This window comes from Amphibalanus amphitrite, unplaced genomic scaffold, assembly GCF_019059575.1.
Source record: "Amphibalanus amphitrite isolate SeventyFive unplaced genomic scaffold, NRLGWU_Aamphi_draft 000388F_arrow, whole genome shotgun sequence".
In the NCBI taxonomy this organism is placed as follows: domain Eukaryota; kingdom Metazoa; phylum Arthropoda; class Thecostraca; order Balanomorpha; family Balanidae; genus Amphibalanus; species Amphibalanus amphitrite.
The window spans coordinates 444,534-466,448 of record NW_024881882.1 but is presented as its reverse complement, the minus strand read 5'-3'; the positions used below and the strand labels follow the sequence as shown (position 1 = coordinate 466,448).

The following is a 21,915-nucleotide window of genomic DNA, read 5'->3' as shown; positions in this document are numbered from 1 at the left end:
TAGCCATCGGTTCAGCATAGATGTTGTGCTCAGTAGAAACAAGACTTCCTAGGTGGCAGGGCTATCGTACTGTTAGATGTCGCTACCTTCCTCTACTACCCATTGCTGCTGCAGTGCTGGCTGCTTAGTGCTGGGGTGCATAGTTAATGCATTATCCATACATGCGTTTGGCGGTGACTGGTGACCTTTTCACCTTCACCGTCTTAAATACTGAGATTAAGTGATCCAAAGTAAACTTTGATTTTGCAATGAGCCTTTATGCTTATTGCAGAGCTAAGCAGAGACCTGCCTTGCAGTATGCAGCCGTATGTACAGTGGCTGTGTAGCAAACACGGATACCTACCTACCTGCTAACGGCTGGACGGGTGTGACCTGCAGCAGCCGGACAGCCTGCCCGGAGTCCTGCAGTGACCAGCGGGTAACGCACCTTTCAGTGTGGCCTTTAATGTGGCTAGCCGGGCTGTGCAGCATTCCCGCTTCAGTTCAGCCGGGTAATGACGGGCTAGCACTATCTGCCTGGATCCAAATTCTTTCGGTCGGGAAAATGTATCCCAAGCTCATGAACAGGTATTTGTATGAATGAACAGCGTTTCCAGTGTTGTAGACCAGCAGTAACTCTGAGTTCAACGACGATTCTCTGAATGTATTCGGGCTCAAATATTGATCATTGAAGCGATTAGTCATGTTTACTTTTTAGGCTGCTGTGTTTTCATAGACATGTATTTATTACTTATTACGCTAATAAGTACGCATATACCTGCACAGTGCACAATGTCCACCTACATATAACATAAGCAAACTACGCATAGCACAAAAACTTGCGCGAGCTTTATTTTTGTTCGACTACCAGAACGTTGCTGACAAGCCATTAGAGGTAATTGAGTCTCCAAACTATTTTCTGTCAAAAGTGTTCAAACATTAATTTCTGCCAAACAGCGCGGTTAATAGAAAAACACATTACGCGCCCTTTCAACGCTACCAGAGCTGGGTAGGACAATTAGGCGTTCAATAGAAACTCAAAGATCTAATAAGCGAACGACGTCCCGTCACTAACGCAATTTCGTTTAGCCTCGGCACCGTCTAGTGCAGCTATTGACAGGAAATCACCTTCGGTAGCGCTGAAAAGTTGTCTGAGTTAATATGGCCACAACTGCGTCACTCTTCAGTGCCAATCGCGCCATTACTCGGCCAAATAGAGACCTAACGATTTCAGCTCTACATCTCGGTCGGCCAGTAATTGTTCGGAAAATTTTATTGGATCCAATTTGCCGTGCTCTTTTTGCTCGGTTAGTCTGTGCAAACTCGATTACCATATTATTGGGTGGGCTGCTGGATTGAACTGCGGTCCGAGGGCCGCCGGCGTTTGAGCGCAGTGCGCCGGGACGGTAATCCGCCCCGGCAGACAGACATACGGACCGGCCGATCGGCCGGGTCCGCGCGCTGATATTGGAGACGTCTGAGTGAGGCGGCCCGCGCCGGCCCCGGCTCTGTATTCGCTGCAGAAACAGACACAATCGCAGCACCATCAGCAATTACAGTCGGCGCCAGAAGGACGTGCTGTTTGCCGATGCCGCCGGCGCAGCTAATAACAATGCCGCAACGGAAAATGGCACGGCTGAATGGGAACAACGCCGGTCGGATGAACATAGCGACGAGATATCGGGAGGAGGAGCAATACTAGGGCCTGCTGATCGCAACCTCCCACTTGGTAATCGTCGATTCCAATCACTTATTCTCATTTCAGTAAGAGATGCAGAAGTTTCAACAGCTAATACCATATATTATTCTTCAGTGGTATTTACAATCGACAAAGTCGCACAGGGCAATAACAAGTTCCTGTTCACAATGTCACAACACAGTAACAAAGACAAGAATATCACAAACTCGCAAATTAAAATGACAAAAATCGCACCAGTTATGTACTTCTGTTTTCTCTTTCGTTCGATAAATAGTACAAGCTGAGCAATACCTCATGACTGAAAATGGAACGTTTGTAGTTCAGTATGCACTTTACACATGTATTTTCAAACGCAAAGTAGCAGACCTAGAAAAGTTACAATGAGGCATTAACACATTACATACATGTTGTTTACCATCATGTCTATCGATTAATATGTCGATAGATAGGCCGTCAAACGCGCCATGTAGCATTTCAGCTATAACTAGCGAGATGTACTCACTCACTCACTTGGCAGCAACCGTGAGTGAAACATTCGATGACTGTAAAGCGATTATGTCAATTGTCAGATCTGGATAGGTAACAATTTTTTTCGATGACTGTAAAGCGATTATGTCAGATCTGGATAGGTAACAATTTTGCCATTATAATCTGGGAACCAAGAGCCGTTACGCACTGACCAGGCATCTCACAAGTTTGCAAAGGCGGTTCAGACGTGTCTCAGTAATCAATATCTCTTACTTTGTTCACTTTTGGAAATGTTCTTGAAGATTGGAAATGTATGTTTGAAGTTTGAGGTCATCTAATTTACTTGACTGGCAAAGCAACTCTCAAGATGCTACACTCACTGCACCAAATCCAGAGCGCTTTATAAGGTGAGCAAATGCTTAGTAGTACGCTGGATAGAAGCAGCCAATCCTCGAAATTACATACAATCACGCCCCCGGCATCCGTTGCCACCGCAACTGGGTAGCAAGACCTTTACCTTGAGCCCTTCAATAACCGAAAAACAACATCTATCGTACACGGAACGGCACAAATTGCCCAACAACTTGTCGAGCCTCCGCCAAAAAATCACATTCGACTGCTCGATCTTCGGCCCGGGGTCCGGCGAGCCTGGTTCTCGGGTCGGCTCTGGGTTGCTGCTCCCTCGTCGGGGCTCGCCCCAGTCCGTGTCTAGGGGGACGGGCTGGTGCGCCGGTGAGAGCCGGCGGCGGCGGCCGGTGGTGCGCGCTCCCCGTGCGTCTGCCGGCCGAGCGGTGGTGTCAGAGAGCTGGGCGGCGTTAGGTAGCTCGGGTAGGGCGTCTGTGGCTGCGCGAGGAAGCCGGGCAGCGTCTGCATCAGGCTGGGGCCGAACATGGAGGTGGCGATCCACGGGTCGAGCGGCGCCGTCAGACCGGACAGCGGCGGCGACAGCGGGAAGTCCTGCTGCAGCCGCAGCTGGGACGCCTCCATCTTCTCCTGGCGCCGCCACTTGGCGCGGCGGTTCTGGAACCACACCTGCCGGAGAGGGACCAACGGGTCAGAGGAGGGTCAACGGCACAAAGGGCGTGCGGGGAAGGGGGCAGAATGTATGCTAACTGCGATGCTGGACACGACACATTATTCCCTCCCTTCGTCTCCCGTGCCGTGTCATGGCCTGTCATGCCCTCCGTGCCCTCCGATGGACACCGGGCTCTCACGCCCTTTCCACCCTTCCCTCCCATGCCCTGATACTCCCCATCCTACCCTTCCCTGCCATGTCCTCCGGAGCTGCTCTCCATCCTACCCTTCCCTGCCATTCCGTCGCGTACCAACCGGTAACCGGAGCCGACATGAGAGGAGCGCCGTTACAGCGCCCAACCATGGGTCACCGCCGGAGCCTTTATCACCGGATAATGGGCACCGAATTAGCTCTCTCGTGATGTCGGTAATTTAATGAAGACAGCCTGGCGGTGACGGTGCCGCCATGGCGGCGCGTCGCCGGCGCCTTTCAACCCTTTGAGTGGCCCTGAATGGGGTGTCGCGGCGCCGCTCGTCACCGCGGCCATGACGCGTCGGCGCCGATCGAGATCGGGATCGACGGATACGGGCCGACTCTGCCGGGTCGCCGAGGGAGGAGTTCCGTCCTGTACCCTCTCCGTCCGTTTCCCCAGCAAGAAGAGAGAAGAAATGGGCCATGGAGAGGAGATAGATAAGAAGCAAGGAGGAGACAGAAGAACCCACGAATATCGGGATTTCCTCCAGTAATGCAGTGTAGCATGGATAAATGCACTCACTGTACTTACTTATACGTAGTTCCCCTAGTGATCAGATACAACACCTCGTCCATATACTGATTCCAGGAGGGGGGGGGGGGTAATCGGTCATACAGCACCTGCCAAGTGTGTCCAGCACTGCGATAATTATTACCCAATTAGTGGAAACATTACGCCCAATCCATCACACGATAACGAATACAGCGCACCGCTTATCGCCGGTCAGGAGGCAGCACAGACTGGTATAGAGCTCTCGATATGCGGTATTAAGGTGCAAGAATGGGGCAAATAAAGACAACGCATGTGGTATGGTCAGACGATGGCCTGCCGCTTAGCTAAGCTGATAGATGAAGAAGTTGATTGCAGCTAGCTGCCGGCAACTAGCTGCTTTTCAAGATAGTTCTGCTCGTACGACCATTGTGACATGATGATTTATGAACAAATTTCTTCAGCTGGCTCTGAAGAGGCCTATGAGGAGTTGTGTAATTCCAGTCGGAAAATACCAGATCGGAGCGTTTTACGTCACAATTAAGACCCATTAGCGATTAGCGGACAGAAGCTGTGGCGTGAAAGTGGCCATTCTTCGGATGAATCCATTCCAGGATGGAGTTTAATATTAACAGGCCAAGGAGTTTTCGAGCTACCTCATGTGATGTAGGTCATTCTGAAAAACTAGGATCCTGTTGAAATGTCAAGTCATTCGGCCAGATCAAACAATATCCAAATACAGCACCGTTTACGAGTTGAACTACCGGTGCCGGTCTCCCTGGGATACGGTGGCACTTGTGTGTTATCCATGACATATATATATATATATATATATATATATATATATATATATATATATATATATATATATATATATATATATATATATATATATATATATATATATATAACGACAATGTATTCAAATACACAATTAAAAAAACAGAGCTTTCGGTAACAAATACCTTGATCACTGTGTGTCTGCTAAAAATGTCTGCTAAAAATTTTAGCAGACACACAGTGATCAAGGTATTTGTTACCGAAAGCTCTGTTTTTTAATTGTGTATTTGAATACATTGTCGTTTTTTTATGTATACGGTGGCACCCCGGTCCTTACTGCATGAGGTGCAGCACCGGGCCAGAGGCGCCTCCTCCGCTGATCAGGCGGCGGGCCAGCACACCTGCCGGTCGCCACCTCCTCCGACCAGCGACTAATTCGCCAGGCGATAATCTCTTATCGACCTCCAGCCACTCAGAGCCGGCGTGCGCCGCCAATAGAGTCACTTAATGCCCGCTCATTGCCGGCCGGCCAGCGACCAGCTAATGTATGGCGGCCCGCCGCTATCCGCCGCATCTTAATTCACTTTATGAAGTGGAGCTGGCAGCAGCGATCACTCCGATCGCGGCGCGAGGCGGCAGAGTGACGGGGGAGCGTCCTCCTCCGCTGCTCTGTCCGCGGCTACAAAGTGCGGCGGCTCCCGAATCAATTATCACGGGGCGGGGCCCCGACTGTGATCAGGCGGCGCGCCGCGCCTCTGCAGGCGGTGCTCTTTGGCACGTGCGCCCGATCGGCCGGCCGCCACCGGGCCGGGCGAGCACGCGCAGATCTGAGCAGCCGAGATCGCCGGCTGGGAGCGTCTGGGTCCGGGCCGACCGCTGCACTGTATTTCAATTTACTAGTCCGGGTAATGGTCGGGGCAAAGGTAGGGGGATCAATTGATATGATAGGCGAGGTACTTGAAACGTGCACCGGTAGAAGACACTGGTCAGGGAAAATCGTCGGGTCAATTAGTCAGAGGCAATTTTCTCAGTTGTCGATGAAAATCACCTAATGAAATGGCCATTTAGAAAATGGCCGATCTGGAGCAATGGTCAGCTGATGGATGTGCATATCGTAACGATCGAACACTAAGTTTAGCGAAAAGAAGAATAATATGCATAATTTTTTTCTTGACATATTCTCGACGTAATTAAGAACCTTAATATCATATAACCTATAAAGAAATTTACATAAGAGAGTGAATCATTTATTACCTTCAATTCATGTCACATTTGGAATCACTTGACAATGTGAGAACTGAATCTAGGTTTCGTCTTTCAATTTTAGGTCGGTAACAGAGGTTGGGACGCAGATAATGAGAAGCCATGAAAACTTAAGCGTCACCATCAAATACACTTATTGTGAAAGGCATTCGTCGGGCGATTTCTATCACCAGACGATGAAACGGCATGAAGTGCAAACTGCATTTGTCTTTGTAGAGGATGTGGATACAATAAGGTAAGTAGGTAGATATCATGTATTATGAAGTCAGCTTTACGCGAGACATGCATTATTTCCCAAGATAACCCCTACATCCTACCACTTAGCTTTCACGTTTGTACATGATCATAAATTCTGTTAGATGTGTTAAACTCCGGGGCATTTGTTGCATGCGACATGGGATGGGGGATATTGCATGCTCGGCTGGCACTGTCATGTCCTCGCGTGTTGGAAATGGTATGTGGGGCGGCCCTTTAATCATTGCTGTGCCATTTATGCTCAGTATAATAAGCACAACTGTAGAGAATGTTACCTTCTACAGTTGCTTGTAGTTGAGTGTCTTGTTTCAAATAAGTTATCACATATGTGTTTTAGGTAAATTGACCTAAATTGTACGGCTGTGCTTCACTTGAGGCCCAGACACTGCTACAAAATGGAGCAGTAACCATGCCTTGCATGATTAAAGTTTCTATGTAGCGCTCGCTTTGTGTTTCTATTGTGCCTCTTTGCGTCCTTGTTGCAGACGGTTCAGAATCTTGATTCTAAAGCATACAAAGAATGTGATGCTAACAGAATAAGTGAAATTCATCCCTAACAGATCTCGTTACTCATCGCTACATGTCTCCAATCAGTGCCTATGTCTCAACCGGTGAGGCGCGGTTCACCCAGTAGTTTCCGTGTGCCGTGTAGCACAGAGGCGCTCGATCGTCACCACGTGTGGGGCGGCCCACCCTGCGCCGCCGCTTTGCATGACCGGAATGCCCCAGTGAATTATTTAGCGGCGGCTTTTGCGGCTACATTAACCAATTAATTTAATGCCATCATTTACGTGTTGTGCTAATGGGCCTGAGGGCGGCGGCCGCTTGCGCTAATCGGTTCACTCCAGTAGCGAGGACAGGCCACAGGAGCTGCCGTGTGGCTGTCCCAGATCCCGTCCCCATCCCCTACATATAGACAGTCTCTATGTAGTTCCGTTCCCAGTCCCTCCCTGATTCTTATTCCCATAATGTCGTCGAATCAGTGGTTCTTGCTCCTGTTCATTTGAAGAGCATGGTAAATCGAAAATAATAAACTAATTCTTGCACCGAATCGGGTGCTTTCACGTAATTGAATACATACGTGTCGACACTTTGATTCCACATTACACCACCTATACCATCACCACCGTTATCGTCACCATTATCACCATCACCACCTACAGCTCCGCGATATCGCCCGCTCCGCCACCGGCCCGTAAAACGGCTAATGCCTCGCTGAAGGCTGCAATCAAACAATAATACGGACGTCTCTGGCCACGTGGCGCGTTCCCACGCTGGACCGAAGCGCTGGATCAAACCATCAGCCTGCCGGCCTCTGCGGCCAGCCCTATTAATGGCCCGCCGCCGCCGCAGAGCCGGCCCGTCGCTGCCGACGAGGGCCCGTCGCTGCAGACGGGGATCGCCACCGACGCGGACCATCGGCGACGGAGGGACCGATCGGGGCCGAATTATTACGGGATGTGATGTGATATATGAACGCCAGGGTGATTTCAGGCTAGTGGTTTGGAAAAAGGAATGATTGTTTCAATTTGATGCTCTTTTATTGGGTTTCAAACGGTGTTGTAATCAAAGTTATATCGCAATAAAAGGGAACGAAATGACGAAATGATAACACTAAATGGATTTTGTTCACTTCATGCCAACACAAAAACAATCACTTAATAGCCATACCAAGCTGCAAAGCATCACCTGCAATTCGCTCCATTGATGCAGGTACGTCCGACTGCCGAGGTGCACTGTGTTCGTGTCAGTACCTGGATTTAATGAGCGTCGGCTGCGTATCGGTCCCGACGGCCGCCGCCTGAGAGTCGGCACTTGTACGGCGACTGTCGTCGACAGACCTTATCTAGTTTGCATTCGTCCAAAGAATCGATGTCATTAGAAACGGTGACGCCGCCACGATGGGAACCGACCAGAAGGTCCTGTCACAAAGATCAATTCAAATTTAGCGCTAATAGGCCGGGGGCAATTAGCGATGAAATGAGGTTAAACCACGGCTAATTGGTGGGTGTTGCGCGGTGCGGGGACGTCGCCTGTCTCTCTGTCCTGTGGATGGATAGAGGGGGGAGGACAGAGTGAAAGGGAAACAGATGGATCGGACTCTTCAGCTACTCCGCCTCTGCCGTATAGCGCCAGTAGAACTTAACAGTTTTACGCCACCGTTTCGCAGTGCTGCTAATTATGTAGTTAATTTGAAAATTGAATTCATGATTAATTCAAATTGTTAATTCATTTGCCTATCACTTATCAGTCATAGTGAATAAATGTGTACTGCAATGAAATGTGCATTTGCAAGAAACACTTCTGGGCACGCGTGGACTGTTGAAGAACAATCCGCACGTGTTGTTACGAGAGCACTCGTAAATCATATTTGTCTCGCATGGAACTAGAAAAACGTCACCCCTCATCCACCCAATCAAATGTATCGCCCGGTGTCTTCCCATATCCCCGCAGTTCTCACCTGCACTCTGACCTCTGGCAGGTTGACCTTGATGGCCAGCTCCTCCCGGCTATAGACATCCGGGTAGTGGGACTTCTCGAAGGCCCGCTCCAGCTCGTGCAGCTGGTAAGTGGTGAAAGTGGTCCGGTTGCGACGGTGCTTCTTCGACTTGGCGTCGTCGGAGCCCTTCAGTGAGTCCGGGTCGTCGCGCTCGACGCTGCGCGGCGATTCATCGGAGGCGCCTGCCGACGGAGGAAGGCAGGGCATCAAATCACCTGCCAAGGATAGCTGGAATGCCGGTGACGAGCCTCTGAGAAATTGCAAGTCTTATGAGCTCTAGAATCGAGAGGTTTGCGATTTTCCTGGCTGAACAGAAATATATGGGAATTATTTACCAAACTATTATTTTCAAGGTTCGGAGGAAACCTGGAGCCTATTTGTCGCCTATCATGCTTCTTAGATACGTGGTAAAACTTTAGCATGCTAAGAGCAGTTGGCATTTTATTTATGTGTAGGACAGGATAAATGATGCTCTCCCGTGTCATAACACTTTCATAGGCAATTGTCGTTCACTATACCAACAATCGCGCGATTTTTACGTGTGCGGTGGTAATTGAGCTCTATGTTTATCCATCAACACAGAAGTCGACACGGTCATTATGTCATTATTGGTATGATTAACCCACGAGCCGCTGGGGGGGGCATAAAGTTGCCCCCCCTTTACGTTTTGTGGAATATCTCCGAAACCTGATGAGCTACGAACGTGAAACTTGGCATAGCTTCAAATGAATACCTAGGCAATGTTTGAAGAAAGTTTGGTGGTTGTAGCATCTACGATGACGTCACAGTGACGTCATAAAGTTTTGTCGTTTTCCGATATGGACCGTTTCTGATGACGCTGAGCATGAAACTCAACTGCAAATGAACTAGACAGCACCTGCTGTCATCCTAAAACGTCTAAGTACACTTCCATCTAGTTCCTAACCAATAATCGGCCCTTTATATTCGGTCCCATATACCTGATGTATCGTGAGGAAACTGAGAGTCGCGAATCTATAATTTGACTTATGACGTCACTGTGACGTCATTTCAAATGGGATCGACACGAAATTTGGACACAACCTCGGCTAGGTATTCAGAAAGATGTGTGCAAAGTTTCGCTTCTCTATCTCTTCGCGTTGCGACGATATCGCCGCGGAAGTAAAGGGGGGGCAACTATATGCCCCCCCCCAGCGGCCGGCGGGTGGCGCGGAGGCCCAGCGGCCGCCGGGTTAAGAACGGACCTGGCCCACTTGGTAATCTATTGGTTGCATGACTACCATTATTGGCCTATTAATGCCAATTACGGGAGGGAAGCATGCGACTCTATTACCGACCAATTGGCTTGGGTGACCACGCTCCACCTAGATCTGCCAGGGGACATGCACGCACGCGCACACAGACACACAAACACACCAGTCGCTACCACTGTCTTGTTCGTCCCCTAATGTCGCGTAAATACACACAGCTACATTACTTTCCACCCACTTATATTGATGTGAGAGCAGCAGGCATTTCCGTTGCTATGCCAAATATTTAATTGTGCGGCCAGAATGGTCAGGAAGCAGGTGGTAATTATCATTCTTTCTAATTAATAGACGGTACTTGCTTGGCTGAGTGAGGCGCGTGGCCGGCGACCTGTCCTCGAGGGGTGGGGAGGAAGGGACGCGGTGGGGTCAGAAAGGGGAGGGTCGGACCTGACATAGCTGGCGATTGGGAGGGGGCGATATTTCTGATCACGCTTCAGTGAAGACGCCGAGGACTCGAGCTGTGGGTAAACCATCGGGTCGAACGCGCAGGTACCGGGACTAGACCGTCTCACATGACACAGACAGACAGCACCGGGTGTTCTAAGCCAGCTTGGAACGCAGAGGGACCGGAAGAGCGGTATCCTCAGCGTGCGGATAGCAGGTAGAACACCAGACCAACTGCCGAAGGTAACCCCGCGACACTCCTGACGCTGTGCTCGGACCTAATCGGGCTCGAGAGGTGTTTCCGCCCTGAGCCGTCGGCTTCCCGAGCCCAGCCTCCATTGTGAGGACGTTTTAATCCGCGACTAGACCACCTTTGGCGGCCGTCGCGGGAATCTTATCTCGGGCGGAAATCTTTATTAACCCCATTAGGTCGGCGGTATGCCTCCATTGAGTGCCGCTCAGATGAGCATAAACAGGCCAGCGGCAGAGGTGCGTGCCCGGTTAGAGTTACCCGGCCTTGGGGGGTGGACGGCCATGGAGAGGAGAAGGGTGTTGGGCCACACAGAACTGTCCAACGACATCACAGGTCATCCTCAGGTAGGCGCAGGCGAATGACACAGCACACGGAGAAGGACATGACAAGATCATGACAGGATAGATGACACTGCACAGGTGCAGTGTTTATGGATCGATCAAGGCACGATGTATGATGATGGCAGATTATTATTCTATACGATTCGCTTCTGTCCATTTCTGTAAATACTTCAAGTGCCCATAGGCCTTCCCGTCCATGGCTGCTTATAATACGAATGTTTTGAATGTCGAAATCCATTCAGGACGACCTGTATTGAGCAATTTGGTGTCGTACCAGTTTATATTGCGTTAAAAAGTCAAATGCAATTTAACTAAGGACCCCCAGGCAAACTTCGGCCCCGCAGGTAGCCATCGTTTGGGGGTTTCCTAAATGAAATCCCCTCGGCAGCGCTAAGCCCCGGTCCTGTGTTGTCTTGAGGATGAAATGGTGACAAATTGGATTACTTCCGAGCTGTTGCATGTCTGGCGTATGTCCCCTGGGCTCTACCGAACCGCTAAGCCGGTGTTTAATGCCCACATAATTGGCGAGCGTCTCTTTCCGATGATCTAAATTGGCTCAACCGGCCATAATCGGATTTATGAATGAGGCGAACATACATCCATGATGTCCCGCTTAAATAAGGACAGTGTCGTTCGCACTAACATTGAATGATGCTACACTGCTACACTACACAGCAAAGGTTATTGTGCTGCTATGCGTGCAAAAACCAAGCGTGACACTGGCTCTAAACCGTTCAATAACGATAATTTTGTCAAGTATGTACCAAGCAAATTAAATTTACGCGGCATAAAACGAATTAATCGGAATGTTTTATTTTCAACCAGGCCTAGACATTTACCTACACATTACCTATAATCAGTTTACAGCCATAATGTTTATGACTATGTATTTCCTCGGTAATCCCGATCAGCTTATTCATACCACGACCTTTTAATTAACTTATCAGCATAATTTGAATAAGCAGCTCAGACATTTATCAATGCGAGGTCACCTTTCCACTGTTGAGGCAGGGTCATGCGACAAGGGCCTGGTTATCAGGGGCCTACTTTTGAAAGCGGGCCTTACAGAGTAGTTAAGTCAGCATATTACACTCAGCAGTGACCAACTGCTTCCATAAACCACAGCGCCGACCGGCGGTCTGCTGACTGCAGGACAGCGGACAATGAACAGTAGACAGTGGACAGAGGACAGAGGACAGCAGACAGAGGACAGAGGACAGTTGACAGCGGACAGAGGACAGTAGACAGAGGACAGAGGACAGTGGACAAGTGGACAGTGAGTAGCGGACAGCGGACAGCGAGCGGCGGGCAACCGGCTGACGTAGGCAGAGGACAGCGAGCAGCGGACAGTGCACAGCGGACAGCTGACGCCTAACAGTGGACAGTTGACAGTAAGCGTCGGACAGTGGACAGTGGTCACTGGTCAGCCTACTGTGGACCGTGGGCAGGAGACGGCGGACAGCAGTCACAGCAGAAAGCGGGTAGAAGATAGTGGACTGCGAACATTGGACAGCAGGCAGCGTGAGCGGACAGCAAACGTTGGATAAGGGATAGTAGACAACTGACGCCTGACAGTGGACAGCGGACATGTAGCTCGGACAACGGACAATTTAACAGTGGACAGTGGACAGCAGCTAGTGGACAACATGCATCGGAAAGTGGACAAGGCAGTGGATAATGGACAACGGACAGCCGACAGCGGGTAGCAGACGGTGGACAGCGGACAGCAAGCGTCGGACAGGGAACAGCTACCGTCGGACAGCGGACAGCTACCGTCAGACAGGGAACAGCAAGCGTCGGACAGCGACCGGCCGACTGCCGGCCGCCGCGTGCCGATACCATCTCGGCGTAACAAGGCGCCTTGTTAGGGGTCCGCGCCGCGCCGCGCCGGCTCGACTGTGCCGCACGACCCGCCCGTAATGAGCGATAATTTGTTTAGCGGTCGACAGCAGTGTTTCGGCGCCGACGGCGTGAATTATTCACCGGCCGACGACGCGGCGGCGACCGACACACGATAAGCCGGCGCTGCGGCCAGTGCGGCGCGCCGGTGACGATTGTGGCGCGGTAATGAACTGACACGCACCGGCCGCCGGCTGCAGCCGTGTGTGGCACTGCTGCACTGCCAGCCCTGCTGTCCCAAGTGATTGTTTGCGACTGAAAAGAAGCAATTATTTAGCGTGAAACTGTTAGAGGGACATTCGATACGGGGTGAAGTGGCGCTGTTTGGGGCGTTGTTTGCACTAAACACTCGATGTTTGCTCTTCAATAATGACGATTCAGATAATACCCACATACAATCACAATCAATGCTGAGTCATTATCTGTTTGTAGAAACCTTTTACCCTGTAATGCTGGCGTGATTTTTACTTACTCTTTCCAATTTTGTCACATTTATGTCGATTGCTGCACGGATTGCCAGCCATTCCTTTAGTCACTACCTCTCTACTTTTACTGAATGCTCGAAGAAGGAAACTCTGAAATTACCGTGTGTTATAGAAAAATTCCAGGTGCGCTGGCGATGCTGCTCGTAAGGCGGTTACTTAGCGCTCGCCGTATACAGGGTGTCCCATAAGTTTTAACACCTATTGTTTCACATCATTGGCCATTATTTCCATTTGGAGAACAGCGAGAAACATCGGATAGCGCTATTGGCATGAAGCTTAGTATGTCTCGTACAAGAGACAACCTTTTTTCGCCGCTATTTCAGAGACGTCCCAGGCTGGTCGATCTCACACCCATTTTCAGACAGGACACAACAGGAGAGGTATGCCGATTACAGACTACATTAAATTGGGCCAATAGTTGCAAAGACGTTCAATGTATCCCACTAACCACGGTTGATAATAGGAAGAAACGGGATTCTTGCATAACTGATCTTGAAAGAGAATGGCGGCCCGACCGGCCAATTGTGGTTGCGAACGTCATGAAAATTATATATTATAGGATTAAATTGGACTTACTCCACAAGAGAATCGTTTTCGGTCTCAGCACGGTGATTCCGAAAATCATGGTCTCTAGGGTGGAAATATTGACCGTTCTCGAACGTCATGAAAATGTCAAGTTGCGAACGTCATGAAAATTATATATTATAGGATTAAATTGGACTTACTCCACAAGAGAATCGTTTTCGGTCTCAGCACGGTGATTCCGAAAATCATGGCATCTTTGATGTACACCTGCTTAATGTAATGCGTACACATGCTTAATGTTAATGTACACCTGCTTTAGCATCTTTGTAGTTTTTAACTTTTGTGGTATTTATAGGTATATATAACGTTTTATATTTCTGTACCGAGATATAGTTCGTTTTTCTTAAGTTCGACCCTCACTGTAATCGTCTCTTTGAACATAGCACGAGAATTGCTAGCTGAATTACTTAGAAAACTGGCTGGCGCACATTGATTTCACAGACGATTAATTTTACTCAAAATTATTTCTTCCTGGCTCTTATTTCCCAGACTCCTAGATCGTATTCGCCTTTATATACAACCCCACAGAGACGGACATCTTGTCAGAAATTATAACTGAACTGATCAATAGATCGTACGGCGTTTAACAGAACGGTATATCATCGGTTTTTAAAACTTATTTGGAAAATATTATTCATGTCTGCAGTACAATGTGCGCTAACCAGTTTTCTTAGTAATTCAGCTAGCAATTCTCGTGCTATGTTCAAAAAGATGTTTACAGTGAGGGTCGAACTTAGGAAAAACGAACTATAGTAGGTATGTATTGATTTCTATATTTTTTAGGATTTTATTAGTGTGGTATGCGTTCGTGTTTTTTGGTAGACTTTCTCATTGAGTGTACTCTTATTGTCGTCACGTGTTTCAGGCTTGCTTATTTTATAATTCAAGCGGCCTGAAATAACTCTGCGCAGCTCACCGACATCTTGTGCGATTCGATTCGACCCGAACGTTTTATTTTCGCCCCGATTACCGACCTTCGCTGAAGAGGACATGTAATACATGTCGAAAGCTCCGACCGAAAACGATTCTCTTGTGGAGTAAGTCCAATTTAATCCTATAATATCTATTTGCTCTCCACACTAACATGTCTCTAAGTCATGAAAATTGTTAATTTGGAGGCTAAGGGCAAACGGAGACTCAGTGTGCGGAAATTTGCAATGCAGTTATCAAGGAAGGGATAATAAGAACCTAACTATCGAAGCTATACACATATAAATACAAGTTTTTATTATATTTCTTGCTTTTGGAACCGTGCACATGGTTCCATCAGCCACAAAAATAACAGAAAACTAACAGTACTTGCAGATTGTGAGCTCTGCAAAACAGTTATGACAGAACTTCATATAGTGCCAATAAAGCACTAAATAAGTTGATGTTAAAAAGAACGCCTCTCAAATACCGTGAAGGTCATTCTTTACAGCGATGAACTGTTTTACAGAACAACTGCGTACTACCAAGCTGAAAATGTTCGAAAGCAGTTCGGGGGCCCTGTTTGGTAGCACTGGGCGTCATCAGGCACGCGTCAAAACGATCCCTAAACTGGCACAAAGTACAAACACTACTTTCCTAGCAGTACTGGGACGAAGAGGCACAGCTTGAGGAAAAACCCAATTAAAACCCATAGCAAATTTACAATTTACCTTGGGGCACAGTCCGACTGATCGGGGGCTCGGCGCCCAGACTGGCCAAGCTTGCAGGGCGGCGTCGGCTAAAGTTCACATCGTCGGAGATTTTCGTTAAAGGGACCCTCCCACCTTCAAAAAAGTTAATGAATTGGCATGAAAGTGATGTCCCTTGGTTCAGAAAGAGCGAAAACGAATATCTACCAAATTTCACCGAAAAATATTCACTGGTTTTCAAGATATTAGGCTTTTACTTTTGTTTACTTTTTGGGATCTCCCCTGTTACTAGCGACTTTATTTGGAAGCAATAATTTGGCAGCCTTAAAGTGCGGCAGACGTTGCGCGCAAAGCAGCGTATACCACCACGTGTTAACGATGGTTTTAGTCTAAGATTTAAAAATCGTTAGATCTCCGCTGACGTCACAAATTCTAAGGGGCATTCCAATGCATTAGCCCCTTAGAATCCGAAAACTGCAAGTTTGAAATTCCATATCTTCGAATTAAAGCATTTTTCGATGTTGTGAGTGCCCAAACCGGTATTTGCAGGCCATGGCCACCAATTTGGCTATCTCAACTCAAAACTAATGTTAAGGTGGGAGTGTCCCTTTAATTGACTTCACTTTTTTTAATCTCGCTTTTTTGTGTTCGATGGTACAATAAATTTAACGACGATTCTTCAAGGTGTAAATAAACGACACCGGTCCCCAACACTCATGGATTTTATGGGATTTCAAAAGAGTGCAAAACAAATATGGAACACCGTATAGGTGCTTTTCCAGTCGCTAGCGTACATATGTATGGGGGGGGGGGGTCCGTTGGACCTCCCAGTGCCGGTCTGCGCCCCTGATCGATCTCGAGCTTCACTGAAAAAAGAGGCATGGGACAGTCCCTTTTAAAGGGACTGTCCCACCTTTGCATTAGTTCTGAGTTGAGATAGCCAAGTTGGCGGCTAGGTTCAGAAACCACTATATATCCTGGTCGCAATATCCTCAGTTTCGTGGTGTTAAAGAAATTCGTTCCCTTCATTTGAAAAGTGTGCCTTAGCTAAGGCCCTATCTCTTAACTATTAACGGCCATTTGATGACGTCATCAGCCGTTTCACGCGTTCGACCTGTTTTACGAATAAGTTGAAATCGGCGCCGGGGAAATCTTGTTACTTGTTATTGTATGAGCCGCGTCATATTTGAGAGCAAATACCTATATTTGCTGCCAAATTTCCTCCACATTGACATGGAGTAAATCCTTCATTACGTCAAAGATCCGATCTAAATGACGTCACGATGAAATATAAAAGTCGCAATATCTCAAAAAGTATACAATGAAAACGCGTAAAAACTTGCAGAATTCGTCACAATATCATGAGTAACAGTTCCGAATCCTAAATGGTACTTTTTTGAAGGTGGGATAGTCCCTTTAAGACAGGAAGCCGATGCTACCCAATTTTAAGGTCCTTGGTCATTGGTTGACCTTTGGGGTCAGGTCAATGACCCAAAAGTCTGGAAAATCGGGACCTGCTAGAACTTTGTTAACCCTCGCCCCGTTGGCGGGGCCATTTTGGCCCCCCCTGTGGTTTTTCCTGAATAGCAAGAAAACGGCGGCGCGCAGCGCCGCCAAATTTTCAGTACCTTCCCGGGCATCAATTTGACACCTTCACACCAAATTTCAAGTCTTAGGTCACCTTAGGTCAGGAGTTATTGAGGTCAAACTGAGGTCATGTTCGAGCAAAAATGAGCAAAAAACATGCAATCTTGAACCGCTCACCAAATCTACAATTATCAAGCAATTTCAAAGTTCTTTATATGGTCTAGTAGAAAAAAAAGCGGCGCTACAAAACTGCTATCTCGGATTTTCAAAATTTTGGGTTTTTGACCCAAAAAAATTCAAAAAATTGATTTTTTTTGAAAAACTAAAAAAAAATCCAAAATTTTTCCGAATTTCGAAAAAACCGGAATATATGTGATAGTCCTTGCGCTCTTCTATATACATACCAAATTTCAGATCGATATCTCTTTTTTTGGCCAAGTTATAGCGAAAAAACTGTTCAAAAATGATGACGTCAAATTTTTGAACTCAATTTTTAGCGATTCTAGACCTCGTACGGCAAAACAAAGACCACCATTGAACTCCCCGTGACGAGCTGCATCGATTCGATACCCATTTTATGCAAAAATATCAACTTTGAAATTTGACCTAATTTGACCTGACCTTGACCTGACCTTGACCTGACCTTGACCAAAACGTGACCTAAGCTGGCCCCAAAGGCTGCCTGACCCACATAATCGCATTTGTCATGTAAAATGGACCATAAAACATGTATCACACGACACTTTCATATTGTGACCCCCCAGTGACCTGACCTCTGTGACCTGACCTGGTATCAGTGACCTCAACTAGCAAAATATGTGTTTGAAGAACATTTCCCCATCGATGATTTTCAATGAAATGCATTTTACTCGATTGTACAACGCATTTCTTGATATGCCTGTAAACGGTGAAAATTGGACCTTTGACCTGACCTGTGACGTCATCGGTTTGACCTAGGTCAATAAAATTGGGTCACAAGGTAGTTCCCTGATAGGGCTATCTAACACCGTTTGCCGCTTGTCGCTACGTTGCGTGGTTCTCGAGATCTTAGGGGGGGCCAAAATGGCCCCCCCCATTGCGTTGCTCGGCAGAGCCCAACGGGGCGCGGGTTAATTGAAGTTGTTATATGGGTTTGTCGGGTCCTGATTAGTGATGCCAATTGCGGAAAATCGGAATACCGATACCAAACCAAATACCAGCCAAAACCACGGGGAAATACCTACCGAAACCAAGCCAATTTGGACAAATGAGGGAAATACCAGCTTTTACCGATTTCTTAGCCTCTTATACATTAGTGGGGGTTCATGATACTAACAAGATACCAAACACAATACGGTTGAAATACCAAATATCAAGTTGGTATCGGTTTGGTATCGGTATACCAAAAAGTTGGTATCCGATTGACATCTCTAGTCCTGAGTAGGGGAGAGTGGAGCAAAACGTCCACCCTAACGCTTGTCACGATGCCAACGCTTGATTTTTAAACTTGGAAAGATCTTTCTATACCAATGTGATCCCTATTAAGTTGCCTTTTATTTCAACTGCGTTTTATTTCCAAAGGCGTTCACATATGGACGATATTGACAAAAATTTAAGCCTATGCACATTGGCCACTTTGCCCCATACCCTGGGGCAAAGCGGCCACTGGCGTGTTCTCAAGTCCCGATATGAGAAACAAAATTGTTGCCTCATGTACGACTAGGGTATTTGATGGTGACAAAGTTTAAGCGAGGATGGATATTTACTTTATCATCTTCCACCTGTAGGTAAACAAAGAAAGGATTTTCATGAAAAAAAAAACATTTAATTGCATTATTTGGTAACTCATGCAACTGAAAAGTGGCCAAGATGAATGCCTGACGAAACATTTGAATATAAATAATGTTTTTATCCAGATGGAAACAACTTATGGCCAATTGGGGGGTGGCCACTTTGCCCCGGCCACTTTGCCCCGCGCATACCATCCGAGACAACAATATTCTAGCTTAGCTATTAGTGGGGTAAAAAACATTAAGATTGGTAGAATACATGTACGATAACCATGCAATGAATGGTCAAGAACGCTTATAAAAATTCCAAACGGTTATGGAATAACATAACATTTAAAAAATGTAAACATAGTTGGTAACCTGGCAAGAAATGCTTTTCCGTGTTTCACAGAACAATGGTGATGGGCCTGAAACCCCGGTCTGGCTAATTCGAACGACCGTAAAGAGAAGTATAATTGGAAACCATAAATTGGAACTGACGCCAGCTATGAAGGGCTAAAACGATGGGTGGCCGCTTTGCCCCGGGTGGCCGCTTTGCCCCACTCTCCCCTACGAATTTCATGTTAGTTTTGATGAAGGATGATCTATTGAGGCATCTGGGGTAGGCCGGGTCAGGTCAGGTCAGGTCAACCAATAGGCGTCCTGCCGGCTATCCATATAAGTGTCAACCACCACTGACTACGTAACATGTTACGGTACCAAAACTACTTCTCGAATGCTCAAATGTATGCCAAATTTAAAATTAGCTCCAAAAACTTCCCTGATAACATATACAACTTAGCAAAGATAACCTAGGTCATTTAAGGCAATGACCTTGACCTGAACGTCACGTGGCACCCACCTAATGCATGGGACCATTACTATTTCACATGTTGAACAAATGCAACCACAAAAAGACAGGAACCGCAAGGAAGGTGCGCTGACACGCCGAATCGCGTTGCCGGCCTGACATGATCTTGAGAAATTTTGGTAGAGGTCATGGATCTTCCAGGGTATGTGTAAAATTGGTTAACTCGAGGGTATTGAAAGTTTCGTCGCAACCAACGACATTTTTACGATTTACATATTCACGAAAAAAGGGGGCCCGGCCCACCCCCTCGAAGAACAATGGCTAAGCCGGTTTCCTGTGACCGAAATTAGCTCACCCTATGGATCCTCAGTAAGTCAGCCTCTCAGAGCACGAGCTTGGCTAACCATATCACTATTATATGCTGAGCTTTGTCGTACTTAAGTTCTAACCCACTGCAGATTAGGCTAAAGGAAGGGATACGCCGCGCCGAAGAGACGCCATGTCGGAATCGGTACAGTGATTTGAAGCGCTGGCTGACGCTTCGCGGGATCATTAGTGCTTTTTTTGTCCCGTAGTGTCCACTGGGCATCGCGCGAGTTGACTAGTGAATTGTGCATTGACTTATTAGTGATTGCATGCTTAACTATTCATTTGGCATGAATGGTTGCTTGCATGCCATTTAGTTTGCTGCTTCTCATTTCGTTTAGACATTTCAAAATTTAATATCGACCAATATATATGACCAATGTAATATGACCAATGTAATATCGACAAAAAAGCTCGCGCTGAACAGAACTTATGCACAGTTCATAACATCTTCTGTTTTATCGGAGCCTCCAGTAGTCGGATAGCTGTGGAGTGCAGTCTTATTGCGTAGCGTACCCACATGCTCGCCGGACGGGATCTGCCCTATGCTCATCGCTCACGTTCTTCAACTTACTGCGGATGCCCCGAGAATAACAGAAAATCCCTTTTATGCACAGACTGTTGTCACAGCGTTTAATTCTGAACACCGCGAGTACAGTGCTCAGCCCACCATGCGGTGCACGAGAGCAAGACAAACTGTACGTGCATAGGTATCTCTGAAACATGTGGACTGTGGAGTGTAGCAAACCAACTGCTGCACGTTTTTGCTTTTAGAGCTCATGTACACTGTTCGTACAGCCGCTTGGACAACCTCCATCATGACTGCGACTGCTGCTCTGACTGTAACTCTGCCTGTGACTCATGACTGTGACTGGTGTCTCACCTGGTGACTGGCGGGGCTGCAGCCGCTGGCTCAGTCCAAGTATCGCTGCGATGCTGTGTCGGTTTGTGCTGACCTCCGCTGGCGGCGGCTGGACCGGACTGCTGCTGCTACTACTGCTGCTGCCGCTGCTGAGCTGGGCAGGGGGACTGCCCAGTCGTGACGGAGCCGCCAGCGACTCCTGTCCCACCTCGACAGACATGCCCGCTTCAGCCGAGCACATGACACCCAACGGTCTAGTGGAGAGGGTCAGCCGTTCGTTCCGACGGGACTCACCCCTCGGCAGGGTCAGGGGTCCGGAGATTCCTGGTGCCCGATGGAGCAGGAGGGTACACCTGAGCCGCAGGAGTCTCAGAGGTTCCGTATCGAGTGTCTCACACGCCAGTCACTGAGTTCGCGAGTCTTTCACTGGTCACCCGATGGTCTATAAACTGCCGAAATGGCCCCTCGGATCGTTTACGATGATGGAGTGTCCAGCTAACTCACACACTCGCCTATTAAAGAGTTGTGGTGCGGCCTAACCGGCGGCCGTGGAGTGGGCCGACGGGCCGCCGCCGCCGTCAGCCGATGCCCCGCCCACCGGGCCGCCGCCGTCGCCCATTGGTCGCCGCCTCAATTATCACACCATTACCCGGCGGCCGCGTGACGTCAGCCGTCCAATTAACCAATCACCCGCGGCTTACGGACGTTCAAAGTGATTTCGCCGGCACTGAAGTAGGTTTTAATGAACTTCTGTCAAATTGAACAAGCAGCTGATAATGAAATCAATTTGGCGGCGGCCGCCTCCTCCAGTCTGACAGTGTGAAAACAAATGGCGACGGCGAGCGGCAGGAAGAAATTGCTCAACAGCCAGAAATGGCTCGGTGAATGAAAAATACTGTCTGGAAGAGAGGCCGAAGAATTAATGTTAGGTACCGGCGGATGACAGAAGTGCTAAATGGTTCTCATTTCATGGGCAGAGACAGAG

The 21,915-nt window shown here is 47.9% G+C and overlaps 1 protein-coding gene across 1 annotated transcript; it reads right to left on the bottom strand.

The window, feature by feature from the left end:
• Positions 1-1,759: 1,759 nt before the first annotated feature.
• LOC122390246 (retina and anterior neural fold homeobox protein 2-like) lies at positions 1,760-21,453 on the bottom strand. The gene is made up of 3 exons (XM_043382980.1): positions 20,952-21,453; positions 8,663-8,883; positions 1,760-3,178 (listed from the first exon to the last, which is right to left on the bottom strand). Exons 1-3 carry the CDS (start codon positions 21,169-21,171, stop codon positions 2,855-2,857), a joined length of 765 nt encoding a protein of 254 aa, XP_043238915.1. The 5' UTR covers positions 21,172-21,453; the 3' UTR covers positions 1,760-2,854.
• Between the last annotated feature and the right edge of the window lie 462 nt (positions 21,454-21,915).